Source organism: Staurois parvus, unplaced genomic scaffold (assembly GCF_062004578.1).
Source record: "Staurois parvus isolate SC_StPar_1 unplaced genomic scaffold, SC_StPar_1.0 ptg000544l, whole genome shotgun sequence".
NCBI lineage: Eukaryota > Metazoa > Chordata > Amphibia > Anura > Ranidae > Staurois > Staurois parvus.
Genome location: NW_028318340.1, coordinates 3408099 through 3425779, shown reverse-complemented (window position 1 = coordinate 3425779; position 17681 = coordinate 3408099). Strand labels below are relative to the sequence as shown.

General features: G+C 40.6%; 1 protein-coding gene across 3 annotated transcripts in view; it reads right to left on the bottom strand.

Moving 5' to 3' along the window:
- SUPT20H (SPT20 homolog, SAGA complex component) overlaps positions 1–17681 on the bottom strand; it is a 127233-nt gene that overhangs the window by 44592 nt on the left and 64960 nt on the right. For all 3 annotated transcript variants that reach the window (XM_089690841.1, XM_089690844.1, XM_089690843.1), the window contains 6 exons: positions 10692–10851; positions 10342–10398; positions 8466–8537; positions 4349–4509; positions 3708–3740; positions 2956–3073 (listed from right to left, as the gene is read on the bottom strand). In XM_089690841.1, coding sequence (XP_089546967.1) covers positions 2956–3073; positions 3708–3740; positions 4349–4509; positions 8466–8537; positions 10342–10398; positions 10692–10851 — 601 coding nt within the window. The remainder of the gene's footprint in view (positions 1–2955; positions 3074–3707; positions 3741–4348; positions 4510–8465; positions 8538–10341; positions 10399–10691; positions 10852–17681) is intronic.

The following is a 17681-nucleotide window of genomic DNA, read 5'->3' as shown; positions in this document are numbered from 1 at the left end:
TCCTGGTACTGAAGAGAATTCATGGTACCTTGCACACGCTGAAGCTTCCCTGTACCTGCAGAAGCAAAACAGCCCCAAAGCATGATTGACCCTCCACCATGCTTCACAGTAGGCAAGGTGTTCTTTTCATCATAGGCCTTGTTCTTCCTCCTCCAAACATAGCGTTGATCCATGGGCCCAAACAGTTCTAATTTTGTTTCATCAGTCCACAGAACACTATCCCACAACTTTTGTGGTTTGTCCACATGGCTTTTGGCATACTGCAGTCGACTCTTCTTATTCTTTGGAGACAGCAAGGGGGTACGCCTGGGAGTTCTGGCACGGAGGCCTTCATTACGCAGTGTGCGTCTTATTGTCTGGGCTGAAACTTCTGTACCCACATCTGACAAATCTTTTCTCAGTTCCTCAGCAGTCACACGGGGACTTCTCTCCACTCTACGCTTCAGGTAGCGCACAGCAGTCGAAGTCAGCATCTTCTTTCTGCCACGACCAGGTAGCGTTTCAACAGTGCCCTTTGCCTTGAATTTGCGAATGATGCTTCCTAAGGTGTCTCTTGGTATGTTTAACATCTTTGCAATCTTCTTATAGCCATTGCCCTTCCTGTGAAGAGAAATCACCTCTTCTCTTGTCTTCCTGGACCATTCTCTTGCCTTCACCATGTTTGTAACCACACCAGTAAATGTCTAGAAGGAGCTGAGTATCACAGTCATTTTAAAGCTGCCTAATTGGTGCTTATTATGCTTGATTGCTGCTCGGTGACATCCACAGGTGTTTTCAATACCTGATGGAAAGCACCTGTATGAACCTCTGTTCTTCAGAGTGGTAGTCTTTAAGGGGTTGAATAATTGTGGCAATGAAGAAACCACATAAGAACCATTTACTACTGTATTACATAAACAATTGATGTCATTTTAGTTGCATTTGGGTAGTTACAACGTCCTTGTAGGATTTGATTCTGAATACAATTCCAAATGTACACTATAGTCCCTAAACCCCTTTACAGCATTGGGGGTTGAATAATTTTGGTCACAACTGTAGATGAGTTCTTGCTGGAAAAAAAGATATTTTAAGCAACAGACAGCATGGATTCATGAAAGACAGAAGTTGTCAAACAAATCTGATTTCATTTTATGAGGACGTGAGCAAAACCTTGGACAGAGGGGTGGCGGTGGACGTGGTATACTTGGATTATGCAGAAGCGTTTGACACAGCTCTCCACACACAGCTAATGTGTAAGGTAAAGTCTGCGGGCTTGGAAAAATCTATATGTAAATGGATAGAAAACTGGCTAAAAGATCGTATTCAGAGAGTAGTGGTTATTGATTCATACTCTGAACGGTCTAGGGTTGTCAGTGGTTGGGACCCTTACTTTTTAATATATTTATAAACGATATAGGGTCTGCGATTAAATATCCCATTTCAGTCTTTGCAGATGACACCAAGCTGTGCAGTGAAATAACGTCCTTAACAGGATGTCTTCAACTTACAAGCTGACCTCAATGCACTGTTTAATTGGGCAACTATGTGGCAAATGAGGTTTAATGTTGATAAATGTAAGGTTATGCACTTGGGGGCTAAGAATATACATGCATCATACATACTAGGGGGGGTACAACTGGGGGATTCAATGGTGGAGAAGGATCTGGGAGTTCTGGTAGATCACAAGCTTAATAATGACATGCAATCCCAAGCTGCAGTTTCTAAAGCGAGCAAAATCCTCTCTTGTATTAAAAGAGGTACAGATTCCAGAGAGAGAGATATCATATCACCCCTGTACAAATCATTAGTAATACCTCATCTGGAATATGCAGTTCAGTTTTGGGCACCAGTTCACAAAAAGAACACTGGGGAACTGGAGAAAGTACAGAGAAGGGCAACCAAACTGATACGAGGATATGGAGGAGCTCAGCTATGAGGAAAGATTAGAGGAACTGAATTTTTTCTCTCTTGAGAAGAGGAGATTAAGGGGGGATATGATCAACATGTATAAATACATCAGTGGTTCAAATAGTGAACTCTGTGTAGAGCTATTCACCCTGAGGTCATCACAGAGGACAAGGGACACTCTTTACATCTGGAGGAAAAGAAATGTAATCTCAAAAACACAGAAAGGGTTCTCCACAGTGAGAGCTGTGAAAATGTGGAATAAACTCCCTCAAGAGTTGGTTCTGGCCAGCTCAGTGGATTGCTTTAAAAAAGGGCCTTGATTCTTTCTTACATACACAGAATATAACTGGATACTAACATCTATAGGTAAAGTTGATCCAGGGAATATCCGATTGTCTCTCAGGGGATCAGGAAGGAATTTTTTTCCCTGCAAGAGCAAAATGGATCATGCTTTGCTGTTTTTTATTCCCCTTCCTCTGGATTAACTGTGGGTATAGGATTATAACTTGTAACTATGTAAGGCCTGTTCCCCCTGCTCCTGGTAAGGAAATGGAAGCCCGATTTTGACGGGTACCTGCTCCATTTCCGCTCCAACTGCCTAAATGATCGAAAGCGGAAGTTCCCCCTCCCCAGCAGTCTTCTGGGACACGTGACAGATCCCAGAAGACTGCCGGACCATTCACAATGCATGGAGCTACATTCTCAGTGGGCACCTGGCTGTGAAGCCGAAAGCTGTCACAGCCAGATGCCCACAGTTAAGATTTTCTGACAGGTTCACTTACAGAAACTATAGCTATTACACTCCTCACGCAGCACAGAATTATACTGCAATCAAGTCACTAACATTCAGACATAACTCCCAACTGCCAAATCTACAGCAGCTGGAGGACATGCATAAAAGCAAGTCATGGTATAATGATAAATGACTCTTCCCTTGTTACTCAAGTCTCTCTAGTCATATAGAACAGGATATGCGATTCGCCAAACTTATTTGAAGTCTTAGTGCACCTCTACACAAAAAATTTAATTTGAACCCGAAAGGTAAGTCATCATGATCACTTCACATACCTCAATTTCCTTGCCTGGTGACAGAGGATTTTGGCTTGCCACTCCTCCAGTATTGTGTGTCATCTTCACAAGACCTTTGGACTCATTTTTAAACAATTCAAGATACTGGTTGACCACGCTGTGGGGACATAATTATGACAGCACGTGTACAGATTATTATTGTACTTGGAAACCGTTACCATTTAACCCTTGAGTAGCCAATTGCCACACACAAGCACTGTTACACTGGGAGGTCATTAGCCCGTTAAGGCTCACTTTAAAAAAAGTGAATGCAATACAAGGGAGGAACCATTATGTAAATGTTACAATAATGCACTTTAAACCCCATTTGTCACTGTAGATGCCTTTTTTAATGCCATGTAAAAAAATAAGCCTCTAGTCCTTCGAATGTAAACTAATCTTGCAGCTGAAAACGAGAAATGTGCAACTGTGTGTTCCTAGTCTCCAAGCCGGATGTCAAAGTGAAAAATTATTCAATCACAACATTATTGAGAAGTTAACCGACTCATGCGGATACTGCTGAACTTGGTCAGGGAATCTAGGCTTCAAAAACCTCTGGTCACAAAAGGGTTCCTTTTTATAGTTCTGAAACATTTGCTCCCATTGATATCGATACAAAAGGCTGAAATATGCATCAGCTGGAAATCTTTAGGCACACTGGATATTTTCCTGGAAGTTTATTCAACCCTGCTTGAATCCTTTACATTAATGTATTTAGCGGTTTAAAAGTTCTATACATAAAATACACTCACCTGTCTATATCAATTCTTGATCCAATAAGAAATCTAAAAAGAAAAAAAAAAAAAACGAATATTCTAATAAATGCCACAAAAATTTTAAATTCACAATGCATTATTATGTAAAAGCAGTCTTCAGGAGACTGGATGTAGATTTACTGTATCTAGGATGCTGCATGAAGCTTGCTGAAAGTTTTGCAAGTGCTTTGAAAAAAGCTACCTGCACACACAGCGCTTACAGAATCTCAAACTCACTTGTACAAGGACTTAAATTTAGTGCATTATCAAAATTGAGAAAGCTATTGGAGTGGTGCTAAGAAGTAAAGCCATTGAGGCAATGTCTGCAGACCTCTCAATGAAGCAATTCTTTTCTGTGTCCTGTAAACAGTGGTTAGCATTAGCATCTTAAATTTGTTTCTGGCTGTTCCCCCTTCAGAACTGTGTCAGCTTGAGGAAGATCAATGAATGCAGTATCTAACCAGATTAGATTTATTTGTTAATTTTAATCCATGGCTTCACTCTTCCAGACACTGGGAAAAACCTGAAATTTGTGAAACTGGCAGTTGCTGGTGATCCTAAAATATAATAGACAACGTTCAAGGGAGAGTCCTGACATGAATGTTAGCTGGAAGGAGGAAATAATAAAAATAACTCACTGTGAAGAAGGGGGATGGAAGTTCTCTTCTTCTTCTTCTGTTTTGGAAGTCTGCATTTTCCCAAAATACAAAGGATTGCCTATATTCTGGAAAATGGTCAATTTCGCTTTGTTGAATGGGCTTCCAGATTCACAGTCAAACAGATAATCCTCTTTTGTATCCTACAAAAAAAAAAAAAAAAAATTAAAAACACACATTTGAAAGTAGACAGTGTGAAATACTGCATACACATTCCCCATCAATACAACACCACTCACACAGTGCATATGGTGTTTATCTCACTACATACACTTTTCAATTGTGCAGGCCTCTGTTAAGTTGGCCATACACTGCAGGGATTTCAGCCACCACCTGCCCAACATCCCTAGATTGAAAAATCAAAGTGGAAAAATTGTCAACTGAAAAGCATCTGTATCCAAATCAGATGCAGCAGTGGTTCAAGTACATAATAGCTACACAGTGGGGGATTCATCCATCCACACTGCATAGCTTTGAGGGATGTTAATTTGCTTCATTTAGCTTACAGTTCAGTATATGGCCAAATAATAAAACTTATATAAATACTTGTGAGCTACTATGGTGATTGCCTAAAATGTTCCAATTGTTTGTCTTAATAAAGTGGAAAAAATAAATAGAATAAAATTAAACTATAATACACCTATGGTTCGCTGGCACTCGCACCTACTCATATCCCTGGATATCCCCCTGATGAAGTCACGTGACCCGGTGACGCAACGCGTAGGGGAGGGGATCTGACGTCACGACGTTGTCTCGGACAAGCAAGGAGAGCATAGCAGAGACTGCAGGCCATGCTGACACTGCTTTAACTCACTGCAAACTTCAACACTGTGAATGGTATACAGCAATAAAGCACATCTTTAAAAAGGATAAGGCACCATGGTTTCTTTTTTCCTTATATAAACCATTAGCGATATACTGGAGAAAGATCAACACAGGAGGAAGGAGACCCCTGGAGGGGAAATAAGGGAGATATCCATCCAACCATCCATTCCTGACAAGCATCAGTTACATTCACTGCAGAGACCCCAGGTGGATTAAGATTTAATTACAACTATCTGTTTGCCATTTGGAAAATCCCATACAGGAGGATCAGTCCTATAAGGACAAACAGCTAGTTTTGCCTTTATTTAAGGCAAAACCTGAGGTGAGCGCATATTAAGACCACACTGCACTTGGATTGTGGGAGCGGTATTGCACCATTGCAATTTATATTGAAAGAGGACTGTTTAAGAGCACGTTTTTATATATTGATTTTTGCTCACTATTAGAATTCACCAATTACCAATAGCACAATTATGTTTTAATTTTATATGGTCTTATAGGCAACAGATGTTTATTCTTACACTATATATAAGAAAATATATTGTTTACAGTTTATTTTTTATATACCGTATTTGCCGGCGTATAAGACGACTTTTTGACCCTTGAAAATCTTCTCAAAAGTCGGGGGTCGTCTTATACGCCGGTACACATGTTAGGGGGGCTGCGGCATTAAGTACAGGGGTTTGCAGGGGCTGATGTCTCTTACCTGGATCCAGTCCCACGACGATCCGGTCCAGGAAGCGCGGCGTCTCCTTCAGTTCGGCCACTGGATGTTCGTGCGGCTGCTCGGCTCCGCCTCCTCACCGGTGATTGGCCGCCAGAACTGTAGCTCAGGAAAGGCACACAGGCGGCCAATCACCGGCGAGGGGGCGGAGCCGAGCGGCCCCGCGAAAATTGAGTGCCGGAGCAGCAGGTAAGTGTTCTGTGTAGAGGTGCTGCTGCAACCACATATGCTGGCTGCAGCAGCACCATACGAGAACAGGGTCAGCAAGTCTCAGTGGGAGGAATAGTGCCCCATCATTGGTGTCACTGATACCAATGATGGGGCACTATTCCTCCCACTGATACCAACGATGGGGCACTATTCCTCCCACTGACACCAACGATGGGGCACTATTCCCCCCCCCACTGACACCAACGATGGGGCACTATTCCACCCCCCACTGACACCAACGATGGGGCACTATTCCACCCCCCACTGACACCAATGATGGGGCACTATTCCTCCCACTGACACCAATGATGGGGCACTATTCCTGCCACTGATACCAATGATGGGGCACCATTCCTGCCACTGATACCAATGATGGGGCACCTATTCCCCCCACTGATACCAATGATGGGGCACCTATTCCCCCCACTGATACCAATGATGGGGCACTATTCCTCCCACTGATACCAATGATGGGGCACTATTCCTCCCACTGACACCAATGATGGAGCACTATTCCTCCACTGATACTAATGATAGGGCACTATTCCTGCCACTAATGCCAATGATGGGGCACTATTCCTGCCACTAATACCAATGATGGGGCACTATTCCTCCCACTGATACCAATGATGGGGCACTATTCCTTCCACTGATACCAATGATGGGGCACTATTCCTCCCACTGACACCAATGATGGGGCACTATTCCTCCCACTGACATCAATGATGGGGCACTATTCCTCCCACTGACACCAATGATGGGGCACTATTCCTCCCACTGACACCAATGATGGGGCACTATTCCTTCCACTAATACCAATGATGGGGCACTATTCCTCCCACTGACATCAATGATGGGGCACTATTCCTCCCACTGGTGTGCATTGGAAGAGGGGTAGTCTTATACGGCGAGTATAGCCCAAACACTACATTTTAGCAGGAAAAGTAGGGGGGTCGTCTTATACGCCCAGTCGTCTTATACGCCGGCAAATACGGTATTCATTTATTCATCAATTGGTTTGAAAACACTATACTAATCATCAGAGCTAATATATACAGGAGCGCGGCACTATTAGTATATTCACTTTTTTGTCAATATATGGCCAGTTTTAGCCTAAAATGGTTGATAACACTGTAGATGAGGCTGTAAAATATCTGCACGCCAACCTGCCGCAGTATATTAACTGCAACAGGTCAGCTCCAACAGGCACAATCTTGTACCTGTCTCTTTCTTCTGGGTCTGTTTGCTCATGTGACCACAGACTGCTGTCATTTGCTGCAGCACAAGCTGATCAGCATGATTTATGGCCGGAACCTGCTGATCAGCTGAGAGAATGACAGGAGAGAGCTCTGAGTGCAAAGCAGGGAGTAAAAACGGCACATTGCTTAGCAAAAATGCACACAGTACACACACTACACATTGTTAGGCAGATATTAAAGCCTCTGATCGCCCTAGATGTTAACCCTTTCCCAGCCAGTGTCATTAGTACAGTGACCGTGTATATTTTTAGCACTGATCACTGTGTTCGTGTCACTGGTGATGTCAGTGGCAGTTAGTTCCTCTCAGCATCAGTTTCAGCAGTGTCAGGACCACTGCACTATTGCAGTCCCACTATAAGTTGTTGATCGCCACCATTACTAGTATTTAAAAAAATTTATAAAAATTTCAGTATCTATACTATAGGTTTTTAGAAATGAGAAAATATTGTTTTTTTTTCTACATTTTGGGTCTTTTTTTATTTCACAAAAATTAAAAAACCCAGTGGTCATCAAATACCACCAAAAAAAAGTTCTATTTGTGTGAACACAAAAAGGATATAAATTTTGTTTGCATACAACAATGTATGACTGCACAATTACCAGTTAAAAGTAGCACAGTGCTAAAACAGCAAAAAAATGGCCTGGCCATGAAGGGGGTAACATCTTCCGGAGCTTAAGTGGTTAATTAAAGAAAAAGATCTTATATTCTGCACAGGCTTGAGTACTTTTGTCTATACTTTTGGAAAAGTTATTTTTAGCTTTTGTCTACATTTTAAATCCATACACATTGTCACTTTAGTCTGTAAGAAGTAATCAAGTCAAAATTATACAAAACCATATGCTACACATTACTATTATTTGAGTTACCTATGAACCTGTCCAACAATCATGGTTGCCAGACTTCGGAAAGCAGCTTCAAACTGCCAAAGCAATCTGTCACACCAAAAATTAAACAGTCACGCAACAGGAGGAAAATGTACCTTTAAAATGTCCTGCAGTTCTGCTTTGAGACTAAATTCACACTGCACTATACCACAAATAATAAAATAAATATAGGGCAGAAAAGGTTTTAATTACTCACATCTGCTGGCCAGACAGTAGGTTGCGAGTCATCAAGTTTGATAGATTTTTCCACTTTTGCATATTTTTCAACCTGGGCAATGGAGAGCAGAAATGGTTATAGTGCTAACATAAATGGAGTGAATTCTGAAAACAAACGTTATTTCTGCTATACTGTTAGAGTAAGTTACATTAAATACATTATGATAAAGCTGATGACCAGTGCACGCTTACAATGTGATAAATACCCTAGTTACATTTTGGGCTTAATGTACTGCAGATAAACTACAGTTTATGGCAAAAAAATTGTGGACACCTGACTATTACACCTAAACTTTATGGCAAAATGCATTGACACTCCTCCAAATTATTGAGTTTAGTTTTTTCCCGGTGAAAGTAAACATTTTAGACAATTCTGCACTTCAAACCGTGTCTTTATGAAGCTGGATTTGTGCACAGGGTTTGATGAATCAGGTGTGGAGGAATAAGAGTAGCTTTCATGGAGCCTTGATCTTCTAGCTCTGCTGTGTACAACGCAAAACAGTAAGGACTCTTATACAAGGTAGTTTACACGCAGCCAAAAGACTTTGGCGACTGCGTCCAGGCTTGACATCCACCCCTACCTGCAGATAACTGCTCTGTGTACAGCTACATTCGAACAGCGGCAGCCAATGTCAGCCTGTCAGTTTTTATGGGTTGAGCAGCTGTTATACGTATTCCTTAGCCATTCCGGCTGCATATTTTTGTCGCTGGAAACTGATGGCTGCAAGTGAACGCCCATGAAAAAGAGACCGAATGAACACATTAAATGCCAATATAAAGAAAAATATGATGGTGGGGATTGGGGAATCGGTTGGGGTCAGAGGAACAAGACCTAACAGTGTTACTTAACTGCAGAGGAGAAAAATCAGGTCTCCTCCCCTGTCATACAAAGCTAAATGGAGTGGCTAAAAATAGTTAGAAACCTAAATCCTTTTGCAGGTAAAACTGCTGCCTTATATATGTATTTTATCTGTAGATTTAGTGGTTTGCTTGGTGTTCAGCTTTAAAAAGGCCTTTTCTACATAAAACAGATGTGGTCGCTAGTGTAAAATACAAGATGCAAAACAAGATATTTATAGAAGATCTAAATAAGAAAATGTCACCACTCCCTCAGAGCACCAAACCAGGATTTTTTGTGGTGACTGCAACAGAACAGCGGGCAGGCTCTTAAAAGGTGAGTACAAAGTGGTTGAAAGGTGGACTTCACACCTTCACACACTGAATAAGGTGACAGTATCTGCAGTGGTTGTCAACTTATAGGGGGCCTCAAATGTGGTCCCTGACATCACCAAAGGGCTGCACAAAATGTTCAATCTATGTAATGCTTGAAAGACTGTCAAACTGCAGACCTAATCAAGGAAATGAGGGTCAGAGGGTGTGGTCATACTACATTTTCGGTTGGGGATATGCTGCAGAAGACAATATGAAACTGGGAACATGTTACATGAGGCTAGTGGAGATCAATGCCATTACCCTTATCAATGTTCCCACTAAAGACTGATGAGGCCAAAGGGGCGCACATCACATACCAAAGGGTTGCATGTAGCCCTGAGGCCACAGGTTGGCCACCAGGACTTTAAAGCCTTTAGTTTCCCTCCCAATAGCTCCTTTACCATTTTTTCCTTTGATGCTTTTGTTCTTACAGGGATAGAATACAAAATCCCTGATTCAGAGTGAGTTTCAGATTACATATAAGATACTACAAATGGCCTTGCGTGACTGTTTCTCATTTTTTTTTCTCCTTTTCTGCTATACTAAAAAACAGGGCAAGACTTTTGCAAGTGTTAAAATAAAAAAAAAAAAAAAAAAAAAAAGGCCAAAATGATTGTGTAAGAGGAAGTAACTTGCATACTCACATCCACTTCAGAAGGTACAGCAAGGGAACACGGGTTTTGTTTCCATATGTCAACACACTAAAAAAGAATGTATCAATAATCACAAACTTCTTGCAGAGAACCCATGATTTATACGAATAAAATAAATGTGTTAGACGTTATATTTGTTCACTGCGATATCTTCATCGCACACCAGTCCAGAAACAGACAGCGTGTTACATGCTGAAGAAGCCAATGGATGGCATAATGATCAACAAGGAAATATATGTTGCCCGCACACCAATTTCTTCATAAAAATTCAAGCATTCACACCAGCAGGTTCCTTCAGCAAGGCGATGTGACATGATTATATTTTCTCGCCCGGGACTTACATTTCCAATTTTAGAGATCTTAAGGTCAAACTGAGGTTGCGAAGCTTTCCTTTCTTTCCTTTTATGTAGATAGTCAAGCAGTCTGAGCTGTGGTGGCGTTGGACAATTTGACAATTCCTGTTGCCTATTCAGAGCTGGTCGGGAAAACCTCTTCAAACACCTTTATAAAGAAAGCAAGAGGTTACGGTCATCTTTTTAACCCTTACACAAGGGCATTGCACAAAAATCCAAAGTGGGTGTTGTCCCCTGACTCCAAACAAGGAACACAACACATAGGTCCTGCTCACAAATACCTGTTAATCATGCCACTGAGGTCAACCCCATACAGCTTCCTGTGATGGGATGGCCATTCTGCCGTGGGGCACCTGAATTCAGAGCAGCCTTTTCACCCCAATGTAGGCCATGTCGGCTTACACTACAGTGGGAGGAAAATACATTGCAGCAGGTGTAGCTATTAGCATTGTCATTACGGATTCACAAGCCTGTAGCTTATCAGTCAGCACCTGGCCACACCTAGGCCTTCCAAATGCTTTCTGAACTGGTAGCAATGCCTCGATTGCTGAGCTACAGTGCCCAGGAGAAGAAGTGTGAGACTCAAATGAAGAAGGATTGAATCACCCAAGGGAGGTAAAGAAACTTATATGTGGTTTATACGTCACATAACTGGATATGACGACACCAGTTTAGATGCAAGATGCACTTTAATGTATTTCCTCTTGTCCACACATGGCATCATGTCCTGTATAAACTATCCCCAAGCTTAATACAACACTCTCACACAGCCCCCCACTTCCCAAATATCTTTGGCATGGCAAGCAAACCAAATTACAGACTGCTAAATTACACTTTACCATTGCATAATAAAGCAGCTCACAATGCTACACTTAAAAGAGTAACTCCACTTTCTTTGAGAAAAAAAAAACATTTCCCTCTGGGTGATGTATGTTCATTGCAGAGGTTTTAACACACTTTGTTGCAGATTCCTTCCTTTTGTTATGCTGAAGAAATAGCAGTTTCCTTGTCTGTGTCCATGTGCAAAATGAAAGTAAATGGGAGTGACCTTTTCATTTTTGTTCAGCTGATGCATTTGAAGGGTTCTAATGAGGAAAGCATCAGGATCTGAATCCCTTTAGATGCGATTAACCCTTTGGGAATCTCTCACAGCACAGTGGCTAAATGGTTAGCACTTCCCCCTGGCAGTACTCGGGTCGTTGGTTCAAATCCCGACCACGGCACCACCTGCCTGGACTTTGCACGTTCTCCCTGTGCCTGCGTGGGTTTCCTCCGGGTATTCCGGTTTCCTCCCACTCTCCAAAGACATGCTGGTAGGTTAATTGGCTCCCGTCTAAATTGGCCCTAGTAGGTGTATGTATGAATGTGAGTTAGAGACCTTAGATTGTACGCTCCATGAGGGTTAGGGACAGATGTGAATGTACAGTATATATGTAAAGCGCTGCGTAAATTGATGGCGCTATATGTACCTGAAATAAAATAAAACTGAAATGTTTGTTGCAGAGGATGTGAGGGTGGCCAAAATCTGATTAGTATCTCAGTTCAGGCTTCTAGGAAAATCAGTTAGCAAATCACCCAAGCAGGAAATGAAATTTCTGGGGGGTGTTCTATACACCATCTGTGAATAGAACACCTCCAGGTTGCCATATTAAATTGCACTGCATGCTACAGAACATTACAGTGCTGCAGGTTGAAAAGTAAAAGGTAATTATTAATAACATTCAATTAAAATATGGCTTGTGTTGCTATTATATATGATATTGAGAGATATATACAGTGCTCAGCATAAATGAGTACACCCAAACAGATTTGTCAGAAAACCTTCATATTTTCCTTTCAGAATCAACATTTTCTATGGGACACTATACTACAAAATACCCCCAAAAATGCAGGTCATTGATTGCAAAACAAGATTTGTTAATTTGCATACAAAAAAAGTATTTTTCCTAACAAATTAATTTAAGGCCACGTTGCAAAAATGAATACACTCCAATGAAAGTCTTAGGAGAAAAGTTACATTTTAGACAATAAAATCCAAATTAACAAGAATTCAACTAGAGGTGTGTCTAATTATTCATTAAATAGGTGTCCAGCAGACAGTTGATTAAAAAAGAAAACTACTTAAAGAAAACCCCTTCTCATTTCATGCTGTAAGCAATGGCACCACATGGAAGAGAAATGTCACAAGGTCTGAGAAAAAAAAACTAATTTCTTTACACAAAAAAGGTGAAGGATACAAGAAGATCAGCAAAGAGTTAGAATATGGTAGCAAAATTGATACAAAAATTTAACAAAGATGGAACTGAAACCATCTCACAGAGATGTCAAGCCAAGCACGGAGAGTCTTCTGATAAGGGTTTAAGAAAATCGCCATGCAAGTTCACTGCAGTTAGCTATAGAAGTAGAAATCCAAACTGGGGTGATTGTTGACCATGACACAATACGGCATACACGGCAGAGGAATGGCTAGTATGGTTGTTGTCCACGAAGAAGCCTCTCCTAAAGCCCATGCACAAAAAAGCCCACATAGAATTTGCCAGGGCCCATGCTGAAAAAGAAGACGACTACTGGGACTCTGTACTCTGGAGTTACAAGACCAAGATAAATGTTTTTGGAACTGATGGCTTCAAAACTGTATGATGTCGCAAAAGGTGAGGAGTGAAAAGAAAAATGCATGGTGCCTACAGTGATACCTGGTGGTGGCAGCGTCCTCCTGTGGGGTTGCATGAGTGCTGCTGGTGTCGGGAAGCTGCATTTCATTGATGGTATCATGAATTCACAGATGTACTGCTCTATATTGAAAGAGAAGATTCTACCATCACTCCGCCCTTGGTCGTTGTGCACTTTTCCAACATGATAATGATCCAAAAACACACATCTAAGGCCATTGTTGCATTTCAGGGTGAAAGTGATTCAGTGGCCAAGTATGTCTCATGATCTGAACCCAATCGAACACCTATGGGGAATTCTGCAGAGGCAAGTTGAGCATCACTCTCCATCCAGCATCCAGGCTCTAAAAGAGGTCGTTCTTGACGAATGGGAAAAGATAGATGTTGCAATATGTCGCCAACTTGATCATTCCATGCCTAGAAGACTTGGTGCTATCCTTACAAATCATAGAGGTCATAAATAACAGATGTAGTAGTTTATGTTGTGGGGTGTATTCATTTTTGCATCAACTAATTTGAGTAAAATGGAAGATTTTGTAATCCAAGTTATATTAACCTTACTTTTATGTAATGAGCTAAACATATTGTACTTGTGTTCATTGAGATATTAAAATCTTACTTTTCAAAAGGGGTGTATTAATTTATGCTGAGCAGTGTACACACACACACACACACACACACACACACACACTCAACTGACCCAAACATGAGCTTCTTGTCATCCAAACACATCTCATTTTCCTGCATTCAGAGGGAACTATGCCTATTAGGTAGTAACTGGAAGCAACAGGTTAACTCACAACACCCTCAACTACCTAGTGACAGTTAATCTTCTGCAATCCACAGATACAATAATCTGCACTCCACAAACTGGGGCAATTAAAACAACATCACCAAAAAACAACTGTAGTGAGCAATAATTCCTCACTTTGTATGACAGGCCTTATTTATCTCCAGATTATTTAGAGCCAATTCACACCACAAACGTCCTCCAGATCTGTTACGGATGTGTTTCTGCATGAATTTTTTTATGGTTTTTTTTTTTATGTATTCCAGTGCGTTTTTTAGGCTTTTTTAATGCATTTTTATGCATTTCCAGATGCTGTTTTTCCTCTTTTGGGTCATTTTGATTGCAAAATCTATTTTCATCAAGACAAATGTTTCCAGGTCACTTTTCCTGTCAGATCACTTCCTGTTTATTTCTTGGAAGTGTCCTTTGTGTTGCTGTGTGGAGAAGATGTCTGCACTGGCAGGCTTAATCATGGTTATGGCCAATGCATTGCAAAGACTGCATGCCCACAAGAAAAGGCGTTAATGGGTAACTCCACGGTTGGTGGAGTGGAAAAGCAAGGGCCAATTTTGAACACTGTATGTAGACCTTTGCAGACAACTTTTATAACTTTAACGTGGATATCAAATGTCAATTGAAAGGATGATCCTGAACCACCAAATATGAGCCTCTCACTGTCCAGATACAGCTTTCTCTCCATCTTGTCCAGATGTGCATGTGACCAGAAGAGGATCATGGGAGGAATTAAAATACACATTTCTTCCTTTTCCTGTTTTTTTTCCCCACTGAACTTTGCCATTGGAACCCATATAACCAACTTTTCAAGTTTTGTTGATTCAGAAAAAAAAAAAAAAAAAAAAAGCACTGCATGTGGTGTGATCTGCCCCTCAAACATTTCTGGTAAAACATGTTCTTTTTCACAGCTCATTATAATCTGCCATGTTAATTCACTTTTGGGGAGCCGACCAATGTCTGTTTATATTTGTAGAATAGTAGGTGGGCAGCTTCAGTTAGAGATGTGGAGGATAATAGTTTGTTCAATGCCTTCTCTATTGGTATATGTGGTATCCTTCAGACAGCTGCAATAAACTCCCACAGAATGGCTTTTACATGTTTAAAACCCTTCATTCTTCTATTATGAATAAGGAAGTCAGGTATTGCTGCTCTTTACATTACTTTAAACCCATGCAACTTAGAAAGTGGTAGCTTTGGCATGTACTGTTTGACAACATCACCATGTTAACTAGGCTTGGCAATCGCAATTTCTAACAGAATGACATGTTATATACAGTTGAAATGAAACATGAATATGTGATCTGTTACTGTGGCTTTTAAAAAAATTACAAAGCCAAAGAGAAAATCACAGCCAAGAAAAATACATTTTGATGAGCACTACGGCAGCAAGCAATACCTGTTCATTGCAAACTTGTCATTCTGCTTAATGATGAAGTCACATGCCAAGGCTACCGATACCCATCTGGGCTGTAACAGATGTTAACACTGGAAAAAGTTTGGAAATGTAGATGGAAGCCTTCTCAAATTATTACCCGAGCTAAAAAGGATATTTCCATCAATTCTTTGTAGTTGTACTAAAACCAACATATTGTGTAAACTTTATATAAACTATAGAAGATGCAAAAAGGGTCAATTAGCTGCAGAGGCACATCACATTAGCATTTGTAATTCCCCATCCCATTGTGAAACATTGCCTATGTTACTGTTAGATTTATTACTTGCCGTTTGTTGTGTTTTGAAGACTGCAGCAAACAGGACAGCGAGTGAGAGAGAAAATCTCCAACATGAACACACAAAAAATAAAATCTGACAAAAAGGTTCTAACCCAGTGTCCAACCTGTTGCCCATTTGATTTATGGGGGAGGGGAATTATTAGAAAAAATGCGTTTACACTTCATGAACACGTGGCCAAATAATAATGTGACCGTGTCTCCTTACTAATGTGACAGGTTCTCTTTACTGGACTTTTATCCTCACAAAAGAAAATCTCCCACGCTTCACAATCACGCCTAACCTGAAGTTCATACCTAAGCGTTTTCCGCAGTGTTGCAAAAACGCAGTACAGTCCATTTAACATGATTTCCTATGGGACATGTTCACATCTCCTCTTTGGTTCCATAGATTTCAATGGAAACACTGCAGAAAAGCATATAGTGCATTTTTATGCGTTTGTGCATTTTAAATCTGCCTAGCAACAAGAAAAAAAAAAAACATGCAATACGCATCAAAAATACAGCAAAAAGCAGGTGCAAAAACACAAAACGCAATGCAGAAACGGGTCAATGCAACCTGCATAGGTGTGAACCTAGCCTCATTCATGTCATCAGTTTTTGGCAGCACCTTTATTTGTGAGCAACGATTTTCAAGGATGAAGCAAAATTCAAACCAAAACATCTGATTAACACCCATAAAATTGAGAATTGCTACTACATCCATCAAACCAGATATTGATGCATTTGTTTATCAAACACAGTGTCAAATATTGCACTAGATTTAGATTGCCCTCTTATTTTAGAATAATATTACAAAGAAAAAAAAAAAGATTAAGTTTTATTATTCAGATAGGTACATTATCGATATTAGTGATCTAATAACTTGTGACCTGCTTGGCTCTTTCTGCTCATAAGCTATCCTCAATGTTAGTGTATTTTATGTGAGGCCCAAGACAATTCCTCTTCTTCCAATATACCACAAGAAAGTCAAAAGGTTAAAGCACCCCTGTTCTAACCTATCCTCACTACAAAATGCTTTAAACAATTCAGAAATTGTTCTATTTAAAGTAAACCTGAATTCTAAAAAGTGAAGATCTGTTATGTTATAGAGAACATTCAGAAATACAGAAATGATCATTGTACCCAAGCAGTACCATGAAGATTTGTTTTGTCTTGAATTTCCACCTGTAAAATATTACAGCACTTTCTAGTACATGAGGGTGCCTAGGCACTCCTATGCCTACAGCCTCATAACTATATAGCTTCAGTGTGAGCTAAAGCACTTCTGCCTCCGACTGCTAGTCTCAAGAGCTTTGGAGTCTGACTTAGTGATGTCACTATTGTGCTGCTCAATGTTCTTGCTGGAGGCTCTGACATGACATGGCAAAACCTTGCCTCTATCAAGGTGGCCACATTGTCACAGAAACACTGCAGATCAAGGTAAGTCAGTAATAGTGAAAAATTGGCTGTAGAAAACCACATGCAATACTGATGACTAGCATCTTTTGGGTGCAACTTCCAGTGTTAGGTTCTTCTTTAATTTAAGAAATAAGCAAGGATGTGGGCATTCGAACTCTACAAAAGGATTTGAACTCTAGTAATGGAGAGTGGATTCCAAGCCCTCTGAATATTGACATTGAGCGATTCTCCTTGATAAGCTACAGTGACACCCTAGATGGTGGGCAAAGTGCAGCCGTTTAAACAGCCACTGGATATTAATAATGACCCTAAATCCTTTAATGGGAAACACACACAAACATGGGAAAAACACACAAACAACATGATGATTAAC